Here is a 26639-nt window from a genome sequence, read left to right as displayed (position 1 = left end):
AGACCAACTGCAGATGCTTCCTCAGCCTGAAAAAGGGTGTTTGTACCCAAAAGCTTGCAAAGAAGAATTTTTCCAACTATCTGAGTTGGTCTAATAAAAAATATTTTTTATATTCTCTTGGTGTAAATATTTTCCGCCTAGCGCAGAAAAATGCCCAGGGCCCAGCAGAGCCCTGAGCTGCAGCAGGGTAGGAAGCTCCCTTGCCCACCCCCCACCCCCAAACTGGACACTGGCACTGCCAGGGGCAAGGAGCAACCCCCAGAACATGCCCAGATTGGGGGGGGGGGAGGGGGGGATAAGCGCATGTGCAGAATCCATGTCCTCTGCTCAAGCTCCAGGTTCCTCCAGACAAGGTGAGCACGCCCTGAGCTCATGCATGTGCAGTAGCTAGTGCCCAGGCCAAGCCGAAGCTGACCCAATGGACCGATTCCAAAGAGGGGTAGTCGAGCCTCAGCGCACGCACAGTAACCACGACCTGTCTCCTGTTCTTCCCCCTGCTAGGCACCAGGCAGGAAGGGCCCTGAGGCAGGTGCCCGCTCTGCTCCACTACCCTACCCGCATCATGTCCTGACAGTTACCTTGAGCACCGCAGCCTGGGCATATCCGTGCAGAGAGGAGGCCTCCACGTTTTCATCTGGCAACAAAACCAGCCCCCCACCCCCCCGCACGGAAACAACACCCTGGCCACAAGGGTTCCGCCCACCCTTAGGGACCTCAGCGCATGCGCAGAAGGGCTCCTCCCCCGCCGAAAGTGTTTACTTTCATTTCCTGTCGCAGCACCTTGAGCCTCAGAAAACGGCTTGGCGGGCCGCATGTTGGACAAGCCAGATAGAGACATATTTCTACAGGCTAGAAGAAATAAAAGATGTAACTGACAACCTCCCGCCCTTTATCTTTAAGAGAGTTTAGGTATACATGGGACAATCTGTAGCACTTTTGCATGAGTTGCTTTTCAACAACTACTAAATTCATACTTTTATATAAGAAAAAGAAATGAGTGAGAGCTTAAATTGTAACTGCCTGGTAGATAATCTGAAAGGAGATTCTGCTACTAAAGTTCCAAAAACTTTAGTTAGATGGAAAAAATAATGTTAGTGTGTAGCTTCTATGATGGATAAACTTGTTTCCTTTGAGGTCAGAGCCACCACAGTGTTGGACAGGTCAGCCTTTACTATATCTAATTCAATCCAAAAGACACAGGCTAACTGCTGCGTGACCTATACTATCAAAACAGAATTCCCCTGAGTTACAGTATGTAAACACTTTGAAGAACCTTCTGATTGAAGGATAGAAGTGAAAGTCAAAAGATCTAGTGATCTAGGCTCTAGCTCTATGCAACTCTGAGAATAACTTGGATACAAGCTTGTACAAGTTGTCTGCATCGTTAGTTATCTGCTTTTAGATGCACAGACCAGTTTTTTAAACCTATCAAAGTGGGAGCCTATGTTTAATTTTTATTAGCTCTGATACAGATAAAAAACAACTGGGTATGTGTCTCATTTAGTACAGGTAATCAGCGAGTACAGGTAACCCCGTGGCACCCAGCTTCTCTTCTGTGCATTGAACTTGGATTTTTTAGACATGTTTCTATGTTATCCATTCATCTGACCTCACCCAGAAACTGCTAGTGTGGCATCCTGACAACAAAAGCAAGAACCCTCATAGCTGCTGGGTACTGCTTGTTATTAAGCTGTGAATTCAGACTGTATACTTATGGAGTATGGGTTGTTTCTAAACAGGGCCCAGATTCCAGCTGGGGCATTGCAAATTTCATACAATTTAAAGTCAGAAGGGATCATAATATCATCCAGCCTAAACCCCTGTATGTCACAATCTATTACATTTCAACCATATACACTATGTAGCAAGCCTAGAGCCTTCAGTTCATCTCACATATTTCAGTCCTCAAAACAGATATGAACACAGACAGATACCCACAGAGGTGCTGTCACAGTGCCTGAAGCTCCTGCAATGGCATGGAATGCCCAGATGATCCTAGCAGGTGATCAGTGCCTTAGGTAGCAGAGGAAGATTAAAAACCTTCAAAACAATCTGACCTATGGGAAAATCCTTTCCAATCCCCAAATCAGTGCTGCTAATTTGCAGAGTGGAGGGGTTTTCTGACACAGGGTGATCTTGGTGTCAAAAAAACCTGCACCTAAAAATAGCAGGATGGTGCATGGGGCAGAAGCCAGGCTCCCTCCTGCTGGTTCACTATGGCTAGAGCCCCTGGAAGCCTCCGGGACCCCAGGTAAGGCTGCTGGGGCCAGCTCAGTTGCTGGCTCCAGCCTCCCCTATCCCACCCGGGGCAATACACTGTGCATGCATATTGTGCCACTGCTGTTTGTCCCCAGGGAAATGCACGTTCCTGCTTGTGGGAACATGCCCATAGAAGCTGTATTATACATCAGGTGAAAAACGTTCCTGACTCCTGCCAGTGACTAGCTAAAGCCCTGAAGAATGAGATTTGATTGTAATCATCATATCCGTGCAGAGCTGCACATTCTTTTATCATAATGAGGTTAAGTGCAGGAAATCCCATCTTTCCAGGGCTCTTGAAAGGAAGAGATCAAGGACAATAAAAACCTTCTATAGGTACGTAGGTAACAGGAGGAAAACCAGTGGAAACATGGGACCACTGCTCAATGCATCTGGACATCTGATCACCAACACCAAGGAGTAAACTGAACTCCTGAATAAGTACTTCGCATCTGCATTTCACCAGTCTAAGAGTAACAGCTTGCCGAACGCAAATATGACGCAGCATAGTCACAGTAGGAAAGATCGCCTACCAACAGTCAATGTAGAGCAGTTAAGAACAGCTAAAGAGGCTGGATATCTATAAGTTAGCAGGGCCAGATGAACTCCATCCAAGAGCGCTGAACAAACTAGCCAAAGTCATCGGAGGACCGCTGGTGAACCTCTTTGAGAATCTGTGGTACTCAGGAGTGGTCCCAGAAGACTGGAAGAGGGCCAATGTTATGCCCATCTTCAAGAAGGGGAGGAGAGGGGATCCAGGGAACTACAGACTGATCAGCCTGACCTTAATCCCAAGAAAAATCCTCAAAACATTCTAAAGGAGTCCATATGTAATCAGCTAGAAGAAGGCACAATTCTGAAAGACAACCAGAATGGTTTTGCAGGTAGGTCATGTCTGACTAACCTCATCTCCTTCTATGACCAGGTTACTCACCACCTAGATAAGGGAGATGAGGTCGACATCATTTACTTGGATTTTAGGGAGGCCTTTGACTTTGCATCCCAGGAGGCTCTCCGGTACAACTAGGGGACTATGGGCTCAAAAATTCAAAGGTCAGATGGGTGGGAAACTGACTGCAGGGTTGGACCCAGAGAGTACTAATAGACAGATCTGTGTCAACCCAGTGGAAGGTGGCCAGTGGGATCCCCCAATGTTCAGTACTTGGACCAGTGCTTTTCAACATAGATTCATAGATGCTAGGGTCAGAAAGGACCTTAACAGATCATCGAGTCTGACCCCCTGCCTAGGCAGAAAGAGTGCTGGGGTCAGATGACCCCAGCCAGATGCCTATCCAGCCTTCTCTTAAAGACCCCCAAGGCAAGGGAGAGCACCACCTCCCTTGGAAGCCCATTCCAAGTTTTGGCCACCCTTACTGTGAAGAAGTTTTTCCTGATGTCCAGCCTAAATCTGCTCTCTGTCAGGTTGTGATCATTGTTCCTTGTTACACCAAGAGGCGCCCTGGTGAATAGAGCATCTCTGATCCCTTGCTGTGTCCCCCTAATGAATTTGTAGGTGGCACAAGATCACCTCTCAGCCTTCTCTTGTGGAGGCTGAAGAGGTCTAGGTCCCTCAGTCTCTCCTCATAGGGCTTGTTCTGTAAGCCCCTAACCATACGAGTGGCCCTCCTCTGGACCCTCTCGAGTCTATCAACATCCTTCTTGAAGTACAGTGACCAAAACTGGATGCAGTACTCCAACTGCGGTCTGACCAATGCTGCATAGAGGGGAAGTACCACCTCCTTGGATCTATTTGTCATGTATCTGCTGATGCACGATAAAGTGCGGTTAGCTTTGCTGATGATTTTATCACACTGATGATTCGTGTTCATCTTGGAGTCCGCTATGACTCCGAGATCCCTTTCCACTTCTGTGCTGCTGAGAGGGTCTCTTCCCAGCCAGTAGGTGTGCTGGATATTTTTGTGCCCTAGATGCAGTACTCTGCACTTGTCCTTGCTGTACTGCATCCTATTGTGTACTGCCCCCTTTTCTAACCTGTCCAGGTCTGCCTGCAATCATTCCCTACCCTCTGTAGTGTGTGGGACTCCACTACCCACATCCTTCTAGGTCAATACTGACCTGTCTACTACCACTCTCTGGGTATGACCGCTAAGCTAATTTGCCACCCACCAGACCTTGTAAACATCTATGTCACAGCCTCTTAATTTATTTATGAGAATGGAATGAGATACCACATCGAAGGCCTTGCTAAAGTTCAAGAAAACGACATCCATCTCTACTCCTGTCTAAGCATTTTGTGACCCTGCCATAAAACAAACCCAGACTAGTCAGGCATGATCTACCTGCTACAAATCCATGCTGGTTTCCCTGGTGCATTATTTTTCCCACTGGATTCCCACAAATATGATCCTTCATAATCTTATCAAAGACCATTCCAAGGACGGAGGTGAGACTGACTGGCTTATAATTACTTGGATCCTACTTCCTCCCCTTCTTGAAAATAGGGACCACATTGACCCTTTTCCAGTCCTCTGGGACCTGACCCAAGCACCCCAAGCGCTCAAACAGCCATGCCAGTTTTTCTGCTATGACACTGACCAATTCAGCACCCCTGGATGCAGCTCATCCGGGCCTGCTGACTTGAACACATCCAGTCTATCCAAGTGACTCTGTACCAAGTCATCATCGGTAGTTGGTAGGCTGGTGTCCCTCTGATGCCCATCTAAGAACCCATTAAGAGACTTATCTTGAGCCCTGATCAGGAACATTGAGGCAAAAAACTCATATGAACAGCTCAGACTTGTCACCCCTCTCTGTCACTAATTGCTCTTCTTTGTTCAGTAGGGGTCCTATGCTGCCCTACTCCTTCCCTTTACTCTCTACATACCTAAAAACAGGCTTTTTGTTGTCTTTAATTTGTGTTGCCAGCCTCAGCTCTCTAGTTGCTTTGGCATTTCTAACTGCCTCCTTGCAAGTGTGGGCCAAGTAGGTATACTCCTACTTGGTAGCTTCCCCTTGCTTCCACAGCCTATATGCCTCCTTTTTTGCCCTTAGGGTCCCCTGGATTTCCCTGTTTAGCCAAGGAAGTTTTTTGGCTCCTTTCCCCCTTTTCCCTCGTACTGGGATCGTCCCCCTCTGTGCCCAAAGGATCACTTCCTTTAGGAAAACCACCCTTCCTGGACTCCCATCTCACCAATACTCTTCTCCTGCAGTGTGTTGTTGACTAGACTCCTAAGCACACTGAAGCTAGCCTTCCTAAAGTCAAGCACTTCCACCCTACTATCTTCATCAATGATCTGAACATCTTCATCAAGGATCTGGATATGGGGGTGAAAAGCACACTGACAAAGTTCACCGATGAGACTAAACTATAGGAAGTGAGGCCACACATTGGGATAGGCTGATGATCTAGGTGGACCTAGATAGATTAGTTAGATGGGCGGACCAGAACCAGATGCTTTTCAACACCGAGAAGTGTAAAGTGCTCCATCTGGGGAGGAAAAATCCACAACAAACTTACAGGCTTGGTGGTGCTACACTAGCTAGCACCACGTCCAAATGGGACCTGGGGTTCATAACTGACCATAATATGAGTATAAAGCCACCAGTGTGATGCTACAGTTAGTAAAGCAAACAATATGTTGGCATGCATCAACTGATGCATCTCAAGCAAAACTAAGTTAGTTATTCTTCTGTTCTACTTGGCATCAGTGAGGCCGCAGCTGGAGTACTATGTCCAGTTCTGAGTGCCACACTTCAGGAACGATGTGGAGAAGCTTGAGAGAGTCCAGAGAAGAGCCACTCGTATGATTAGAGGCCTGAAGAGTAAGTCATATGAGGAAAGGCTGACAGATATGGAACTGTTCAGCCTAGAAAAGAGAAGACTTCAGGGGGATTTGGTGGCAGCTTACAAATATACTAGGGGTGAGCATCAGGGGCTAGGCGAACAACTGTTTACCAAAGCGCCCCAGGGGAAAACCAGGAGCAACGGTCATAAACTCCTAGAAGAAGGTTTCAGACTGGATATAAGGAAAAACTTCTTCATGGCTCATATGACCAGACTCAGAAATAGACTCCCAGCAGGACTGGTGCAGGTACCTACCCTGGAGATCTTCAAAAGGAAACTGGATGCACACCTTGCTGGGGTTATGTGACCCTAGCAGTCTTTCCTGCACAGAGCAGGGGGGTTGGACATGATCTCAGAAGCTCCCTTCCAGTCCTAAACTTTTGTGAATCTGTGAGATTGAACAGGTGAATCCAGATACCTGACCTCACATCTACCCACCCCAACATGCTCAGGCTGAAGAATTTCTTCCTAAAGCTGGATAAAAACATATCTTATTGGAAGTTACCTGATCACATCTACAAGACAGTAAGCAATGGTGAGTTCAATGCCACCTCCTCTTGTGAGCTGTTCCAATGTGTAATGGCCCTCACAGCTAGGAACAACATCCTATTTCAAGGTTGAATTTATTGAACCAGCCTATGGAACTTGTTATACCCTTTATCAGGAAGGTTGGAAAGCCTTCTCTCTCCTCCCCACACCCAGACAACCTCAATCTGCAAGTACCTATGCATAGCAATGAAGTCACCCTTTAATCCGCTCTTTGATAAGATGGGCCTAAACAAATTGGCAGCTAAAATACTGCAAAGTTAGGGAGCAGTGGGGAGATAAGTTTCATGGGTTGGCATCTGTTACAACAAAAAATATTAATATTCTTTAGTTGTTTTGATTTTTCACCATTAATATATGTATTTTTTAGGAGGAATGTACTAGACATGTCTTCCCCTTCATGCTTATAGTTTAGATCAGTGGCATCACTTGTAGTATGTCTTCTGCCAGGGGGTTTCCTTGGAAGAGGTTAGGTGAAGCAGTATTGGCAAACCCAAACAATTAAGAACTACGAGACATGTGTCTCAAAAAATCATGACACTGGCTTAAATATGAAAGTATTACCAATATATCTGGTGTCCTATCTGCCTCCAGGTTAAGCTTTTTATGGCTTACAGTTTCAAAATTCTCTCTACAACCACAAGGGATTAAAATAAATAACTCTTTTAAGAAAAAGAAAGCTAAGAGTCTCACACTTGCATGAATCTAGGAGATGAGGCTTTAAGAACATCAAACATTATGAGACACGATAAAAATCACAAGAGTTGGTGGCATTCGGGGGGAGGTTCTCAGAAGATGATGGAGCAACAAGTTCTCTCCCTTGGCAGTCCAACCGAGCTGCCAAGAACACCCATGTACATCCAATGCCAGACACAATTATGAAGAACATTTCTTCTGCCACTCTTGATCACAGTCATATCCGTACAATTGTAAACAGGGGCCTTAGGAAGTTTACCATAGAGTTACTGAAGCAAGTGTTAAGCTCTAGGCCCCTTGGCAAATTAGAGAAAGGCTGATCCATAAAACTGGCAGGAGTTCCCTACAAACTTTATCATTACTCTAAACAAGACTGGTATGATAAATAAGGTGCTCCCAATTACTAGAAGGAGACTAAAGCAAGAATTAATGCATGTTTAAAATATACACCCACAATCCTTTCCTCCACCAGTTTAAAACAATATATTAGCTCCAGCATGACTTTTGAGGCATTGCTAATATTTTTGAACTGTTTCCTTTGCCATCCTGTATATAGCATAGCTGGGAAAGGATGCCCCTTTTGGGAGTACTCCAAGAAAAGAAGGTGAGAAGGCTGTTGCTGATTATCACTTGTTTTAGTTTTTTCTTAGGTCTGTTCATAAGTGTACTAGATACCTTGGGTTCTTACTCAACTGTCTCAACTATAAAAGGAGGACATTAATTACCTACTCCAAAAGAAGTGTTGTGAGCCTTAATTTATTACCATTTGTAAAGCACCGAGAGATCCAAAGGAAGCATAGAAATGTAAATTACCGTTTAATGCATCCTAATGTTAAGATCACCTCCTTAAAAACAGATAGGTTGCTTCAATTTACACAGATTTTTTTTCAATCTGATTCCATCTCAGACACGATCTTTTCGTATTCAAGCACTTCAACAGAATGGGTGTTCCTACAATTTATTTTTTCTTGGAACAATTTAACTTAGTAAACAGACCTCCGCGTACAGTTTTCAATTACCTTTTACATGGTACGGCTAAAATGTGAACAGATAGCCACATTCTAGAATAGCTTTCATGAAAATGCAAATGAACAGTTCATATGAATTTACTGGTTGAATGAAGAACGCAATTCTAAGATTAAAAATTAGTAAACAGTGGTTGATAAAATAAATACAAATAAATCCAATGGTGACATTAAAGCAACTTCTACTTTTACTGCATCGTTACCAAATTATTCCTCTTGCTCTGATGTCATTCAAAACACCTTTATTTCCTCCCACCTCCAAATTATATTAGCTTGGCTAGACAATGTCAGACAGTTCAAGCAATTATGTTGTTCTCTAATGCCCGGCCTTCAAAAAGGGTATGCACCCTTAATGTGTTATGGCTGAGGGAGACTATATTTGATTATGAAATATAGACACCTGGGGTTGCAGGGATAAGAGCTCTTGAGTTTTAGATGCCTGTAAATAAAAAATTCCAAGTCACAGCAGCCTCTACTATCCCCTTTCCATGTCGGAAAAAGAGCAACAGAAGCAGTAACAAGGGGAATCCTACAAGGAGAGAAATATGAAAATCTCCAGATTCTTGAGGTTCCCTTCACAAACGCCCAGAAACAGTCAATAAAAGAGTATCAGAGTATCACTCTCTTTCAGACTGGGCCCAGGATCTGTCCAGGGCACCAGGGTCAGTCCTTCATTGATGTGTAAATAAGACCCCAGAACTCTTTCCTGCCCAGGGCAGGGGGTCAGACTCGAAGATCTACTGAGGTCCTTTCTGACCCTAACAATCTATGAAATCTATGAAAACAAATCAGTGTCTCAACCATGCTTAGCAGGGCTTGGTGCCAATAAGTTTCCAGCACTAACTTTTACAGCTGGGAAACCTGGCTTATTGACATTTAGGCACTTCTCTCTAGTCTAAAACCTATTACAACAAAAGGGTTTTTCAGTGTGTCACCAGTTATCAAAAACGGAAATGATGAGTGCTCACTGGCCGTAGCAGCTTTTGCTAAGGCCAAACATGTCTTCAGGATCTAGAATCCCTGGATCCAAACAATCACTGCACATGACATACTCAGGTCATTTCTTCACAACTAGAAAGCAGAGGTGCACTGATACATCGGTCCATATCACATCGGCATCAATAAAAGGAAAATTGACATTATCAGCAATTGGCTTTTTTTGGCTGCTGTGGCTGATAATGTCACCGATAAACGCCGTGTGCATGTGTGCAGCCACAGCATACATGTGACCAGGTGTGTAGCCTGGCAGTTTGGAGGGCAGCATACAGTCTGGGGGGAAGGGGGGAGGAAGGGGCATGGGGGAACAGATCAAGAACCCCCTGGTGAGGGAGGGAATGCAGCTGAGGCAGGGGCAGACGCTGCACAGCTGGGACAGGGCACAGTGTGAGATGGAGCCGTGAGCAGCTCGTCTGGGGGGCAGAGGGTGGTGGGGAGGGGGGCAACTCCTGCTGCCACACACACCCTCGGGGGAGGCATGGGGGGCATGTGCCCTCTGGATTTGTGCGTGGGGAAAGGTCAAGTTGCCCACTGCACACTCGGGGCTGAAAGCTGTGCTGGCCTCTTCCTGGCAGAAGCAATGGGCTGGGGCTGCGCTCACGGTGGGCAGGAGTGGGGTAGGCAGTGGCGGCGCTGGGAGGAGGACTACAGGGGTACCACAGCAAATGATGGGGTTGCTGTAGCCCCACCTGGTAGGTTCCCTCCCAGCTCTGCTGCTACCCACCCCACCGTGCCTGGTGAGAGCACATTTCCCCCCCCACCCCGGGAAGAGGCCAGCACAGCCTGTGGCCCCAAGCAGGCACTGGGCACCCCACTCTCACCCTACACACAGATCTGGGGGGCACATGCCCCCTGTGCCTCCCCCAGGGTGTGCGCAGTGGAGAGAGCCATCCCCCTTCACCCTCCCGCCAAATGAGCCCCCCATGGCTCTGCCTCACACCCCACCCCAGCCCAGGTGGGCAGTGCCTGCCCCTGCCCCAGCCCCAGCCCCACTCCATTCCTTCCCATGGAGGCCTTGATCTGCTCCCCCCACACCCCTCCCCACAAAAAGACTTACCAGGTGGAGGCTGCTCTCCAAGCTGCCAGGCTGCATATCAGCAATCGGATCAGTATCAGGCGATATGGCTGGTCAATAATCAGCCACTGGTATCAGTCCAAAAAATCTTTATCGGTGCACCCCTACTAGGAAAGGTTAGAAATGTATCTTTATTTTTATATGGAAATTTAGCTTCTAATGCAATCATAAAACTGTATGAGAGCAGGGTTCTATACAGGTGTTTGCATAACCTATGCCTTAATCTAACCCTAGGAAATGGGTGAATGTCTGAAAGTCTTGTAAGTGTTCAAACTGACAAACTCAATATAACCATGAGGACTAAAAGGGCAGAAAAGAAACCTAACTGCTAAAGAAACAGAATGTCCAGTGATTCAGACTGAGGGACAACTGAGAAGCACTTCCTGTCAAGCCATCTTCTACATCTTGCAAATGCTCTCAGTGGAAGGATATTAGTAAGATACTGTACTGGGGACATACTGAACCCATGAACAGGAACTCTTCGGGGAAATTCTCAAAGGAGAATATGTAAGGCAGCTGCCTTAAATAGATGCATACTTTGTAATTTGAGAGCCTAAAATCCCACCTGTTCTACAGATAGGAAGTGTTTAATTTTCAATAACTCAATTACTTATTGAAATTCACTCTTCACAGAAGATAAAACTAAAGACAGACACCGAATATTTCAAGGTTGCGAAACTACATGTTATATTACTATGGCAGAATCCTATTTCCCACATTTAAAACACAGGTAATAGATACCTGATTCAGTTTTCAGAAAGAAAATTATAGCTTTTTAAATTCAAAGGCCTGGTTTTCTTTTCATTTAGACTGCATCTTCCTGTTTCTCTATACCTGGAAAAAGGCTGTCCCTCATTTTGATAAAACTGCACAACTTCTGTCCTGAACAGACCCAACTGATGAAAGTAAGTGTAAGATTATACATATTTACTTCCGCAAAATACGCATCTTCTCCCCAACAATCAGCCCCCCAAAATTGGGGTGCCTGCCTTAACCAGGAAGACTGATTTTTCTTTGCTGGAACAGAAGTAAGCATGGAGACACTGCTGCAAGGAGGCTGCCATGCTTGTCTGTCTGCCAGCCTTCAGGAGGGAGGGAGTAGAGTTCATCCTTCAGGATCAGAGCTACAATGTTAACCATTTAACAGCCAGAGCTGCAGCAGTCAGGATCCCTGCAGGAAGCATTCAGTATGACTGGAAAAATCTTTTCTTTTTCATTCTGCTTTCCCAAAACAAGGTGCATATCTTATTGGGAATGGGGGGGGCGGGGGGGGGAGGGGAGGAATATGCAAGAAAATATGGTAATACTTTGAGTCATATATCAAATGGCTTTGTTATTAACTAGAGAAATATCTCAACTTAACAGCATAAGAAAATCAAATTACCCAGCCACGTTGCACACATGCTTGTACAGTTCATAAAAACCTTCTAGAATTATGAAGGTTATGGGTGTACTAATGTTAACTGACATTTAGAGAGTTGGTAATAGCAAAATAACAGGGATCTACAGTGAGTTTTAAGAACTTTATATACCAGAAAGCTCAGGAAGCAGACTTATTCCACTGCATTAAAATAGTGTGTTTATCTACTGCAACTGTATTACTGTAATTGTTCTCAGCCCACACGCCACCAAATATGAATACCTCTCAGCAACCTACAAATGGATATCCTGGAGAGCATGCCTTCACTACATTGTTGGCTCACACACTAATTCAAGTTCTGACCCTAAACTGACTCTCATTGACACATTCTGTAGCCCAAGCTAAGTGGTGCTTCCAGTTTGAGTTAGCTGCCTGTCAGCATGGTGGGTAGATGGGCTGAAGCGGTAGCACTGTTAATGCTTGAACTAGTCATACAGTGGGAAGGCAACAGCTCATACTATGATAATTTATCAGCTGCTAAACCATTTGTTCTGCATAGCCTGTTCAGTGCAGCACTAGTCACATGCCACCACTCAAGAGATATAGAGCTTATTAATATAGGTCCAGCACCACACTATTATTTCCACATTACACACAGAGAGGGCATGCATGTCTTACGGCAGTACTAATGCTGGAGTGCTCAACCCTTGGCCCACAGGGCTGTGTCAACTGGCTCACAGGGCTCCCCAAGGGTCCAGAAATTTGTAAGCAGGGGAGCAGTGGCAGCATTAATTTCCGCTCCCAATTTTCCCAATTTCTGCTGCCGATTTTCTGGACACATGGACAGCCCCATACACTGGACAAGGTGGCTGGCGCATGGCCAGATCCAGGCACACAGGGTTGGGCTGGTGTGTGGCCAGATCCAGGCATGCAGAGTCAGGCTGGTATGCTAGATCATACCTATTAACTGATCCCACATGGGATACAGCCCAGAGACCAACTCTGGGCCACTCATCCAGCTCCTGGAGCTGGAAGATTGGATGCCATTGGTTTAACATCATACTAGGTCAATGTAGACAAGCCCTTTGTCTTTCACTCTGGTTGGTCTTGCTCAAATTAGGCCATGGTAAGTAGAATAAGTTAAATGTACTTACTCAAGTTAATTGTGGAAATGAGAAGAATACAACAAGAATATGTTGTGGGGTTATTTTTTCTCCAGAAGTGGAGAAGCACTGTCAAAAAATGTATTATATCAAAAGTATGGCTTTTTTATGTGCTCATTTAGTAGTATAGTAGTTCTAAACCTAGAAAATAAGTAGATTGGGACATCTATGCTTCCAAAAAAAGTTCTACTGGATTACACAAATGTTTACTAAGACATCACAAGTATATAATCATGAATCTACTTCTATTTTTAACCCCAAATTTTCAAGGCCATGGAACCCAACTATAAACTTTTCCACCAGATTGACTCTTAACATGTACATTTCAGCTAAGAAGCAAAAGTATTTAACCCTGTTCTGGGAGGCTATACTTTTCCATGACTCAAAAAGTAAAAGCTTCAGTTTAAAAATGAAATGTATAGGTAGTCTTAAGTATTTAAGAAATAGTCTGCACTTGCTGATATCAGGCTGTCTGAACAATCTCCCTGACTCAATTTTTTCTTTTTGGAAGATGTACATACTGCCAACTTGGTACAGATGCCACATGCTGCACTGCTCATTTTAAACATGTGTTGGAGGCCAATGACCCGATACACAAGAACATCTCCGAAGAAGCTGCTGCAGTTTATCATGCAGTAATCCAAGGATTAAAGTCATTAATAGCACGTAATGACATGATAGAGTGTAATAACTCCAAAGGAGCTGTTCTGTGTAAAGGGTACATAGAATGCAAGACCAACCAAACATGCCTGCACAGAAATCTTCTCTCTCTAAATTTGCTCTAAAAGAAAAGATTTAATACCCTACCTGAACAAAACTGGTACAAAACAAAACAAACCCTAAAACAATATAAAGTATCCAAATATTGTCTTCAAAGTAACATTAACAGCATAACTGTCTTCAAGAGGGTTTTTGCTGGTGTTATTGAATTTGGCTCTATGAAACTAACATACATAAAGCAAACAAGCAAGGTGCAAGTAAATAAATCACTGGCAAAGTTTACAAGTCAAAAACTGAAATATTTATCAGTCCCATCATCAAGTATTTTCCTTAAACTGTTTTTCCTTGTCAAATGCACTATTTCCAATGCTACAAACAGATCTATGTACTTAAAAATTAAAAGCTTTTGACTCCGAGTCCCATCAAATTATAAATATTCTTCTCACCATCCAGAAGAATTATTTTTGTAATAATATTTTATAAAACGTTAAAACAGTTATTAAAATTTGAGTAAAGATTTGAGGGCCTATCAATCTTTATTAACAGATTGGGCTCCACTTCCAAGATCTCCACTCTATTCTTACCTTACTTTGCTGTACATGCTATAAATATAGCAGTATGTATGACTAGCAATGCTATGCTCTTATCCAAGATTCACAGAACAAAGAAAAGATACATCAGGGCAATTCACAATGGAATCTGTTTTGAGTCTGTGGAATCAAATTAAATCCTTCACATTAATTTACCATAATTTGTTTCATCATCCATCTCACAGTAACCTAAATTTATAACATTTATTTTTAGTTGAATTGAAACAATTATACTTCACAAAAAAGTATGGTTGTGAACACAGTTGTCAAACCAGATGCAAGTAATTGTGCATTGAATAGTTAGAAACGGCAAGACAAGATTTGAAATATCTAGTACTTCTATAACATGTTTTAAACTGTATCCACTATAAAATAAAAATAGGATTTGTTTTCAATATAAAAAGTCTTACTTTTTTAAAAAATTTTTATTTAGCATATGCAGTTTTCCTTCTTACCTTTAAGGAATCAAAGCAAGCAATAACTCTTCCATTTTCGACCTGGCAACTTTTGGGAGGATGTGCAAATTTGCATTCTTCATCAGAACGTGAACAAGTTCCCCTCTGAAATTGTCTGCAAACTTCCAACGTTAGCCATTTCGTATCTCTTACAGGAGCAACATTCAAAGCCATGATGAAAAACTGATTTAGATTTTGTAATTTACTGTTAAGTCAATTATGCCAAGCAAACTCCAATTCCAAAAATAACTGTTGAAGGAGAGGTTGGGGGTAGGGAGAAAAAAACAAAACGGCTCCTAGACGCAATGAAGAAATAAATTGCTTACTGGAGTCCAAAACGTGCAAAGCAGAATGAGCAAAGAATATTTATCAGCAAGCAGTCACTCATCAATCAATGTGTCCCATGTATAGATTTTTGGCTGCAAAAAATTCATGCTCAGTGGTATCTCTGGCTGTAAAATGTGTAAGTCTCTTGGCTGTATGCTGACAACTGTTTTAACTAAAGTTACTTCAATGCAATGGCACACTCCTCAACAGATTATTAATTCTTCGTAGGCTGGTTGCTGGTATTGATTACACAGGGAAAGCAATGCAGTCAGCTGTTCACGTCCTAGCAGTAATTTTTCTTCAGCTTTTTTAATGTTGAAGTCAGTTTCACATCAAAAATTGGCAAACAGAGACAGTTGAGGTACCTTCTGCCACATATATGGTCAGGGCAACATCTAGCTGGCAGAGATAATATTTTGAAAACAGACTGGCGTAGCACTCTTCTTTCATAAAAGTGACTTCACAAAGGCACTTTTTAATCATTGACCTGACAAAACAAATAAAATATCAGTTTATTTTCAATTTTATTTGAATCAACATTGTGTAAGCCTATCATCACTTTTTACCTGAAAATTGTGCCACAAAAAGGAAATTTGTGCAGGCTAAAATTTAAAAAAATCCTCCATCGTTAAGTTATGCTTAACAAGAGACTAACCAATTGAAACACGTATTGCAGCAATATTCTAGGCAGCCAGCCAGAAGTTGGGAATGACTCAAATAGATGAATGTGGTAGACACATTAATTAGGCATGCTGGTTGTGAAACAATTCAATCAAATGTGTTTAGTCTCCAAAACAATATATTAGAACCATAGCTTCAATTAATTTATCATTTATCTTTAGATTGCATCATTTGTTATAAACAGTTGCTTATTTGCTTAGTTGTTTTAAAAAAAATAGAGATGTTAGAATTTTATACATCTCATCTCTGAAAGAGGTTGTCATCTTAATATTAGGAAGAATCCATTGTAACGAAAAGGGCAATCAATGTTAATTGATTTTTGTTTTTTGTAAACTGCAGATAATTTCTAAAAGGTTTCGTATAAGGTTAGAATGGCCTGCTTCTAAATCACTGTTCTCTAACAAATTATCTGTATTGTAAAACTACTGTCTTTATGGGAATGGTTCCTTCATTAAAATGGAACATGCTCCAATTTTTTAAAACAAAAATATGTATTTGAAAGTCAAAGACCTCAACAAATATTTATCATAATAAATTACTACAGAAATTAAACAGTTTACGTAACAATTTTTATCTGGAGGTAAGGTAATTTCTGATCTTATTTTGCATTAAGTAGTTATATGCAAAAGTAGTTATATAGCGATTCTAGTCAGAGCAAATTACTGGATTATTTTAAAAAGAAAAAAATACAGAAATGTATGAATCTTCAAAACACATCAATAGAAAACTTAGAATCTCTCTAAAGCAGTGTCAGTTTTCCTATGCCAGGAAAAATAAATTTCTTGTGCTTGGGTTCATCCAGTTCAAACAAAATCAACATGGTAACATAAGAAAGAATTACTCACAGGGAGGTGCGGGATCAGGGCTCAAATTTGACTTCTGGGTTCCCATAGATTCATAGATGTTTGGGTCAGAAGGGACCTCAATAGATCATCGAGTCCGACCCCCTGCATAAGCCCATTCCAGACCTTGGCCACTCTAACTGTGAAGAAGTTCTTCCTAATGTCCAGTCTAAATCTGCTCTCTGCTAGCTTGTAGCCATTATTTCTTGTAACCCACAGGGGTGCCTTGGTGAGTAAAGCCTCACCAATTCCCTTCTGTGCCCCCATGATGAACTTATAGGCAGCCACAAGGTCGCCTCTCAACCTTCTCTTGCGGAGAATCTAGAGAATACTATTAATCATTAAAATGATTTTGTATTATTTGGTAATGGAATCAATACAAAGAAGTTCAACACGACTAATACTTGCAACAAGTTCAGATCTACTCCTACCAACGTTAATCAGACTAATATCTCACTGACTCAGCTTAAAACTGTTTCAAACCAAACATGTTATGAGACATTACTAAGTAAGATTTAACTAGGACAACTTAGTCATTAAGTTGCCCTAGTTACATTACTCAAAGTATACAGTGTTTTATTTCAGTAATTTGAAATACAGTACAGATTTGTAAAAGAGCGTATTATAGGAACTAAATTTTTTTTTGTTCATTCCATCTGTGTAAGCTACTGCCTTACACAGAATCAAAAAGAGGTGGGATATGCTCAAAACCTATAAAAAAGGGATTAAGTCTGGAGAAAGATTTCCAACTTCCTTCAGAGTGGATTGTTTAATAGGTTAAAACATAATGTAGGAGATATGTATTCTCTCTGAAGCAGCCATTCAAATCCAGGCAAGGCTTGTAAAGGTTTTCATCTTCAAAGATTTGTAGATGCATTAATTTCCACTCAGATGCATTGAGTTCCACTCAGTTTAAGTAATAATACTATTTAGGGAGAGAGACTGATCAAACAGCATTATTTGGGGGCAGGGGGAAAAAGGTGAAGTAGCTTTGGAAAGGAAGAGTTAAGTGGGGACAGGCAGTGAGCAGAGACTGTGGAGGATGGATGGGTGAGGGGATTTGTGGGGTGGAGTGAGATTTGGAGAAAAGGTAGAAGCTAGTGCTTTGGGAGAATAGGAAAAGGGAGCAAGAGAATTTTGGAAGAAAAGGAGAACAGAAGAGGACTTAAAGGAAAGATAGGAAAGTCCAGGTGTTTTGACAGAGAGGTTAAAAAAAGGGCGGGGGGGGGTAGAGAGAAACAAGAGCTATTTGGAGGCAAAACAAGACGCAGAGGAGGCAATTCACAGATGTGCTACAGCCACAAAGGTCAGGAAATGGGGCACTGTACTTGGAGCTCTTTAGGAAGCTGTTCTGCATGTGCAGGGAAGGGGTACACTGAATATGTGGGATCCCTTATATCCTTGTGCCTCCCCCCTCCACATTCCACCCCCTCAACAAGTTGTTGTCTGTGTGGCAGCACAGTAGGGGGCGCTACTACACAGAGCCACCCACCTCTGTGCCAGGCCCAAAAGTATGCTTTAGGAGTCTCCCCTGGGGAGCCTACAGCTGGCCACCCCCCTCCAGAATAACACTTGCAAGCCTGGAATAACACTGCCACCACCCAGGCACTGGTCTCTATTACGGCGCTGTGCAGCCCAGAGTACACCGACCCTGCAAGCCTTGGGGGTGCTTTGCCCACTGGCAATATTTCTGGGTGCCTCTTTCAGCCCAAATCTCCCAGGGTAATCTCAGGTATGACTGAGGAAACAAACTCAGAGGCTGTGTGGTCTAGAGACATGGTAGTCATGGGGGAACTTAACTACCCAGACATATGCTGGAAGGAACAGTCAGCTAGATCTAATTGCTCACGCAGGTTCTTAACCTTTATTCAGGACCTCCACCTAACACAGGAGGTAAGGAGTCCCACCAGAAGTAATGCCTTGCTTGACTTGGTGTTGGCCACAGGGGATGACCTGGTGGGGGGACCTGCAGATTCAAGGCAACTTAGGGGACAGCGATCACCAAATGATAGAATTCATTATCCAGAGAAGGGCGGGCACTATACCTAGCAGGACACAGGTGCTAAACTTTAAAAAGGCTGACTTTAACAGGCTCAGAGGATTGGCTAGCAGGGCACTAGGAACCAAGAGCCTAGATGCTTTGGGGGTTCAGGACGGGTGGTCATTCCTCAAAGATACTATTCTTTGGGCTCAGAGCAAGACAATCCCATAGCAGAAAGCCCTTTTGACTAACCAGGGTCATCAAGGATAACCTTAAGGGCAAAAAAGGGGCATACAGGAAGTGGAAGAAGGAGTACATTTCCATGGCCCACACCTGCAGGAAGGCCAAGGCAGCTCTAGAACTCAGGCTAGTGGCAAGGATTAAGGACAGTAAAAAGTCTTTCTTTAGGTATGCTGGGAGCAAAAAGAGGGTGCAGGGTAGCATAGGACCCCTACAGGACAGGCAGAGGGGTTTAGTGACGGATAACAGGGGCAAGGCAGAGCTCTTTAATGAATTTTTTGCTTTTGTCTTTTTAAATGGGAATCTAGACGAACCCTCAATATGCATCACAGACATCAACAAGGAGAACATTGGCCGACCAATGGTCAGTGCCAACATGGTAAAAGGACACTTGGAGGGACTGGATGTGTTCAAATCACCGGGAGCGGAGGGACTCCACCCACGGGTATTGAAGGCATTAGCGAGCATCATAGCTGAACCACTAGCAAGGATATATGAGCACTCATGGTTCTCGGGTCAGGTCCCAGAGGATTGGAAGAGGGCCAATGTCAGCCCAATCTTCAAGAAGGGGAGGAAGGAGGATCTGGGGAACTATAGACCGGTCAGCCTCACCTGTATCCCAGGGAAAATCCTTGAAAAAATTATCAAGGAACACATCTGTGAGATGTGATGCTGGCTAATGTGATGCAGAGAGGTAACCATCATGGGTTTATAGTAGGCAGGTGCTGCCTGACTAACCTAGTTTCTTTTTATGACAAGGCCACCAAATGTTTAGATGCAGGAGTCAAGGCGGATGTTATCTATCTGGACTTCAAGAAGGCCTGTGACACGGTATCCCATACCATCCTTATTAATAAACTGAGGGGATTTGCTTTGGATGATTATATGGTAGAATGGGTAGCAAACTGACTCAGAGGGTGGTGGTGGATGGGTCAGTGTCAACCTGGAAAGATGGGTGCAGTGGAGTCCCTCAGGGCTCAGTTCAGGGGCCGGTGCTGTTCAACATCTTCATCAGTGATCTGGACAACGGTGTGGGAAGCACCCTGGCCAAATTCGCGGATGACACAAAAATATGGGGGTGAAGCTAACACCCTAGAGAGGAGGAACCAGATCCAGGCCAACCTCGATGGGTTGGGGAAATGGGCAGAGAGCAACAGGATGCAATTCAATAAGGACAAGTGCAAGGTGCTGCATCTAGGGAGAAAAAACCGCCATCATACCTATACGCTGGAGGGCGACCTTCTCAGCATCACTGAGGCTGAAAGAGATCTTGGAGTCACTGTTGACTCCAGGATGAACATTAGTTGTCAATGTGATGATGTAGTTGGCAGAGCCAATTGCACCTTGTTGTGCATCTGTAGGTGCTTCACAAATAGGTCCAGGGAGGTGATTCTCCCTCTCTACGCGGCACGGTCAGGCCGCAGCTGGAGTACCATGTCCAGTTCCGGATGCTGCAGTTCAAGGAACAACAAGGAACAATGACCATAAGCTACTGGAGAGTAGGTTTAGACTGGACATTAGAAAAAAATTCTTCATGGTCAGGGTTGCCAGGACCTGGAATGGGCTCCAAGGGAGGTGGTGCTTGCCCCATCCTTGGGGGTCTTCAAGAGGAGACTGGACAAGCACCTGGCTGGGATCACATGATCCCAGGTTTGGTGACCCTTTTCTTGCCTCCCAGGGGCAGGGGGTCAGACTAGATGGCCCACTGAGGTCCCATCCAACCCTAGAATCTATGAATCTAGAACAGCCAAGCTCTGCTGGCTGGGCCAGGAGCAAAAACGCCTCTTCTCAGCCCCTTACACAGTGAAATAGCCAGTCATGTTGTAACCCGATACCTTTATTGATCAGGAAGAAAGACGGGGGGTGGAAGTAGAACAAACGAGTCAGAATACACTTTGAGCAAACCAAAATAAGTTGAGCCTTTACAGATATTGGGTACGGTGACCCTTTTAAGATGCGACTATCTATACTTAGTTCAAACCTAATAGCTAGTTTCCAAGTCTTTACTTACAGGAATTCATCTAGGCAGTATTGAGAGGCATGTGGCTTGTGGGTTTTCCAAAATGCTGCCAGAGAAAGAGTGAGTACTCCCCTCTCCTATCAGGAATTTATCTGGCTAGGTCACCTGGTCAGCCAACCTGAACCAAATAGCAAGCAAGTAAAAGAAAAAGGGGCACAACTGGAATGACCCAAGACAGGGACAGACAGCGGGGGATTTCTTCAGTCTGGGGCTGCCCTGGTCACCCCACCTTAGTTATGCTATTGCCTTTGTGGAATTAGCCACTGGCCCAGGGACAGCATAAGAATGCATGACTCTATAGCCAAGAGATTACAAACTTCACTTTGGAAAGAAGGTGTATTCCAGTCCTCCTTTCCCAACTGAGTATTGTACTCTCTGGGCTATGAAGTCCTGGACTCTTTTTCTCTCTCCACCCCAGTGAATATTTACTTCCTACTTGCAAATTGGAGCAACTCCAGTGGGAAGGATTTCAAGAGCACACATCACTTGATGTCTGATGTGAGATAGGAAAAGCTGGATGAAATTCTCTCCTGCAGAACAGGGGAACTAAACCTAGGTCTCTCCTATCTAGGGAAATGCTGTAATCACAGAGCTAATCAATGAAAGCTGGGCAGTGACCTCTTTTCGCGTGGCCATATTTTGTGCAGCATGTGGTCAGAATAAACCAATCAGACTGAGCACTGTAGGAGAGATACCATATTTACTCAAGTACAAGATGGTTTTCCCCTCAAATGGCATGTGGAAAAAAGCCTCTCATCTTACACTTGCATACAAGGAAAACTCACTAAATACACTGCCTATCGTTAAACTACTGCCAAAAGCAGCATGTGCTCAGCAGTGGAAACCAACCATGAAGTTGATTAAATGCTGCAAACACTGAAAACAATTACAAAACACATGGCTGTTGGGTAAACATGCTGATGGGAACCCTCCCTCCCCCTTTTTTTTTTTTTTTTTAAAACAAAGGTTATTAAAAACACACATATCGCTCTGCACTTACAAAGCTTCACATATTGAGCATCCTTATTTTACCAAAACTTCATATCACAAAAACAATTACACATTCAAAAACATACAACTATATATATTAATATTAAGCCCTTAAACAACATACATTGGCTTCTCACAAAAACCCTTACAGAATGTTTTTCATGGATTTCTGTATGAAGAAAAATAAATCACCTCAGTAACCACCTGAAACTCTCCACCCCTTCCATCAGTCCTCTCTGTTGGTTCAGTGAAAAAAGCATGTCCTATCCTTTTTCCTGCACTTCTCTGCCTCTTCTTTGATCTCTTCCTTGTCCTGATCAATGTAGTGTTTCAGTTCATACACTTCAGCTTCAGACACTATTTCAGTGAAAGCCAACCCCTTAAAAACCCAGGTTTCTTACTTTCCAAAACAGAGTTTTAACACATGCTAATAAAGCCCTTAATAATGTTTCCTTCATTTCCTTTGGTACGAGTCCATACAGTACCATCCCACATTAACAGGTTTATTTTGGTGACACTCAGAAAGCAATGGATCCTTTCCCACACTCCCTTTGCATATGTACACTCCCAAAACACATTCTACCGTTTCTTCTTCCCTACCCCTTTCCCTTGGGCACCTTGATGAGCTCATGAAGCTCCATCTCTGTTGCATGTCTCTCACCAGCAAGATATTTCTTACAGCCATTCCCACTAGGTCAGCATATCACATTTAGTTGTTTACCAACTACTGTTCCCCACACCTTCTTCACATGCCTTTATGGAAGTTTCCCACCAGCACCATCCTAGCTCTCTCCCTGACCATTTTCATCAATTTCTTATAATCCTTCAGGACCTCCAACCCTACCCTCCATATGTTATACCTCTGCATGAAACATTAAACCCTGGTGTAATGAATTGGGAGTTGCCAGGCCCATGGACTCTTCAAAGAGATCTGATATACTCCTCATTTCCTCAAAGTTGCAGCTGCGTGAAATTGGGTGATTTGGGTTTTACTCTCTGCCTATATTACTGCTTTGCATACTGCGCCTACATATGTTGCGTAAATAAACAATCACAAGTCTGGCAGCCCCCACCATCTCTCTTACTTTCTACAGTTTAACTCTAGCCTACCTTTCTCTTTTGTCATTCCAAAAGAACACTCATATGTCCCTCTGTACTTTTGCTATCTGCCGCCACAGTGGTGGGAAAAAAATTTCCATATATAGAATAATTGGCAGTAGCACAGCCTTAACTGCCACCACTTTTCTGGACCACAACCAAAGTATTTGCCATATCCTTGCCATCACCTTTTCCCATGGTGTATTACTTTTTCCCTTGGGGTCCACCAAAATCCCTAGCACTCTGATTTCTCTCTCTCTCTCATTTGAAGGCCCAACTTCCCCAAGTCCCTCCAGTTCCCCACTCCCATTATGGTGCTTTTCAATCTATTTAGTTTAGTCCTGCTGCTTCTCCACACTCTGATGTATGCTGTAGCACCCTTTCCACTGAAAGGATTTCGCTAACATTTATATCATCCATGTATAATGCACATTTTACATCTCTCCCTCCCAGTATCTTTACTCTGCTTATGACTTTGTCTTTTGTTATTCTTTGTGCCAATGGTTCCATGCCACATACAAACAGTAGTGGCAGCAAGGGGCACACTTGTCTCACCCCTGCACGGATTTTCAAGGACCCACTTACATGCCCATTAATTTGGACTTGACTCTCTGCTTCTGTTTACAATAACCTTTTCAAACATATAAATATCTCTGGGAACCCCATTGTTCCTAGCACACTGAATATCTAATCATGATCCATTCTGTCATATGCTTTTTCTAAATCTAGGTTTGCTGTAACCCAGGTTTCCTATTTCATAGATTGGAAGGCTAGAAGGGACCTCAGAAGATCGAGTCCAGGCCCCTGCACCAGGCAGGAAAAGTGACAGCAAAATGACTGTCCAGTCTCCTCTTGATTTGCAGAGGATAAATTTACTCTCTTGGATGTGGGACAGTGCATTTCTCATCACAGAAAATAAGGGTTGGAAGAAACCTTAGGAGGTCATCTATTCAACTCAAAGTAGGACCATCCCCAACTAGATCATCCCAGCCTGGGCTTTGTCAAGCCAGGCATTAAAAACCTCCAAGAATAGAGATTCCACCACCTCTCTAGGTAACCCATTCTAGTGTTTCACCATCCTCCTACTGAGAAAGTTTTTCCTAGTATCTAACCTAAACTTCCTTTGCTGCAACTTGAGATGATTGCTCCTTGTTCTGTTATCTGCCATCAGTGAGAACAGTCCAGCTCTATCCTCTTTGGAACCAACCTTCAGGTAGTAGAAGGCCCTTATTAAATCCCATCTCAGTCTTCTTTTCTCTAAATAAGTCCAGTTCCCTCAACCGTTCCTCATAAGTCATGTGCCCTAGCCCTCTAACCATTTTCATTGCCCTCTGCTGGACTCTCTCCATTTCGTTCACATCCTTTCTGTAGCAGGGAGCCCAAAACTGGACACAGTACTCTAGATGCAACCTCACGAGTACCGAATAGAAGGAAATAATAATTTCCCTTGATCTGCTGGCACTGCTTCGACCAATGCAGCCCAGCATGCTAGCAGCTTTCTTCACAAGGGCACACTATTGTCTCATATTCAGCATATTGTCTACCGTAACCCCCAAGCCATTTTCTGCAGAGCTGGTGCTTAGCCAATCGATCCCCAGACTGTACTAGGATGGAATAATCCCATGCACTAAGTGCAGGACCTTTCATTTGTCCTTATTGAACCACATGAGATTTCTTTTGGTTTAATCCTCTAATTTGTTGAGGTCTCTCTGAATCCTAGCCCTACCCTCCAGCATATCTACTATTCCTCCCAGCTAGGTGTCATCTGCAAACTTGCTGAGGGTGTATTCTATCCCATTTTCCAGGTCATTAATGAAGATATTGAACAAAACTGGCCCCAGGACCAACCTATAGGGCACTCCACTTGATACTGGCTGTCAACTAGACATTGAGCCATTGACATTGAGCCCGATGATCCAGCCAGTTTTCTATCCACCTTACAGTCCTTTCATCCAACATGTACTTCCTTAGTTTGCTTGCAAGAATGTTTGTGGGAGACTGCAGCAAAAGCCTTGCTAAAGTAAAATTATGTCACATCCACTGGTCTCCCTGCAAGCCAGTTATTGTGTCATAGAAAGCAATTAGGTTGGTCAGGCATAACCTGCCTTTGGTGAATCCATGCCGATTGTTCTTAAATCACCACCTTCTTCAAGTGCTTAGAAATTAATTCCTAGAGGACCTGTTCCATGATTTTTCCAGGGACTGAGGCAGGGGTGACACATAGCGGGTGCACGTGCACCCCCTGCACGTGGTGGTGCACACCCTCAAAAAGGCACCGCCACTGCAGGCAGTCGCCGCTCACCACCCCAGCACCAGCATCGCCGCTGGTGACTGCAGCGGTGTATGATTGCCCCTGGCTGCTGGCAACGCTGCCAGTGGCACCTGTAGGTGGTTGCCAACCCACGGTCAGCGCCCACCGATGATAACACTGGCAGCATCTGTGGGAGCTCCCTGCTCACCGCCACAACACTCCCACCACTGCCGGTGCAGCTGTATCCCCCCAGCTGCTAAGGCTACATGCCGTTCATGGACTGAGGTGAGGCAAAACTGTCTGCAGTTCCCTGGAGCCTCCTTTTTCCCTTTCCTAATGGCTGTTTCCAATTGTCCAGGACCTTTCCCAATTGCCGTGAGACTCCAAAGATAAGAGCCAGCAGCTCTGCAATCATATCAGCCAACTCCCTCAGCACCCTTGGGTGCATCCCGTCCAGTCCCATGAATTTGTACACACAGCTTTTCTAAATAGTCCCTAACTTGTTCTTTTGCCACGGTGGGCTGCTCACCTCCTCCACAAATTGTGACCCTGATCACTCTAATCATTTCAGAGATCCTTCTAACTGGTACTGCACATACTTAGTCATCATGTATTATTTTCTGGAGGTTTTTCTTCATCCTCAAAGTCAGTGTCTTGGTCATTTACTTACTGTCATATTAAGGAGTGTTATCAGTCTCCAGTTTTTCAGGACTTCCTCCTCCTCTGTCTTGAAGAATAAGATCACAATGCCTCTTGTAAAATCTTTTCCTGCCTTTCCTGTTTCCTCTATTTCCTCAAAAACTTCCACTAAATCCCTTCCTACCCATTTCAAAAACCTCTCATAAAATTCCATAGGTAGCCCATCTGCTGGTGATTTCCCTCTTTTAAAAGTTTTTAAGCCTTCCTCCATCTCATTTAGGCTTATCTTTTCTTCCTCCTGCTTTGTTTCCTCCTCCTCTACTTTCTCTTTGATCTCTTCCAGCAAACCTTCATCTTCTTCCTGTCTATTTCCTACTTCTGATATAGCTCTTCATAAAATCTTCTCATTGCCTCAAATACCTCCTCCTGCTTTTCCACCCCAGTACCACCTTCTTCCTGCACTGTTCTCTGCTCTCCTTTTGCTGTGGTCACTTTAGCTGAAAAGTACTGGGACCACTCTCCATTTTCTCCCACCCAGGGTACTTCTGCTAAAAAAGATTCTGTCTCATCTTTCTTTTAAACCAGTTTTCTATCTATTGCCTTGTTTCCTTCATTTCTTCTCACACCCATCTTCCTTCTGCGGCTTCCTTTAACAGGTCCTGAATCTTTCTCTGCAGCTGTCTCAGCTCTTTCGTTGTTTTACCCACACTTCTTAGACCCTCCTTCTGGAAGAATTGTCCTATCTTCTTCACCATCATCCAATATTCTCTGGTACTCTTAAAATATTTCTTGAGTGTTCTCCACCTCTCAAACCGTCTCATGTATGCTTGACATATCTCCTCATCTTGTAGTAGTCACACTTTTAAACTTCCACACTCTT

The 26639-nt window shown here is 43.7% G+C and overlaps 1 protein-coding gene across 5 annotated transcripts in view; it reads right to left on the bottom strand.

Annotated features, from left to right (window-relative positions):
- The window catches only part of LOC106723300 (muscleblind-like protein 2), an 88917-nt gene that overhangs the window by 41940 nt on the left and 20338 nt on the right, over positions 1–26639 (bottom strand). For 4 of the 5 annotated variants that reach the window (XM_014527431.2, XM_025195435.1, XM_025195436.1 and 1 more), the window contains one exon: positions 14691–15504. In XM_014527431.2, coding sequence (XP_014382917.2) covers positions 14691–14864 — 174 coding nt within the window. In that variant the 5' untranslated portion in view covers positions 14865–15504. Of the gene's footprint in view, positions 1–14690; positions 15505–19981; positions 20055–26639 lie in introns of those variants that run through there. The other variant, XM_025195438.1, reaches the window with a different exon arrangement.

The sequence above is a fragment of the Alligator sinensis genome, unplaced genomic scaffold, assembly GCF_000455745.1.
Source record: "Alligator sinensis unplaced genomic scaffold, ASM45574v1 scaffold1148_2, whole genome shotgun sequence".
Taxonomy (NCBI): domain Eukaryota; kingdom Metazoa; phylum Chordata; order Crocodylia; family Alligatoridae; genus Alligator; species Alligator sinensis.
This window is presented reverse-complemented; position numbering and strand designations above follow the sequence as displayed.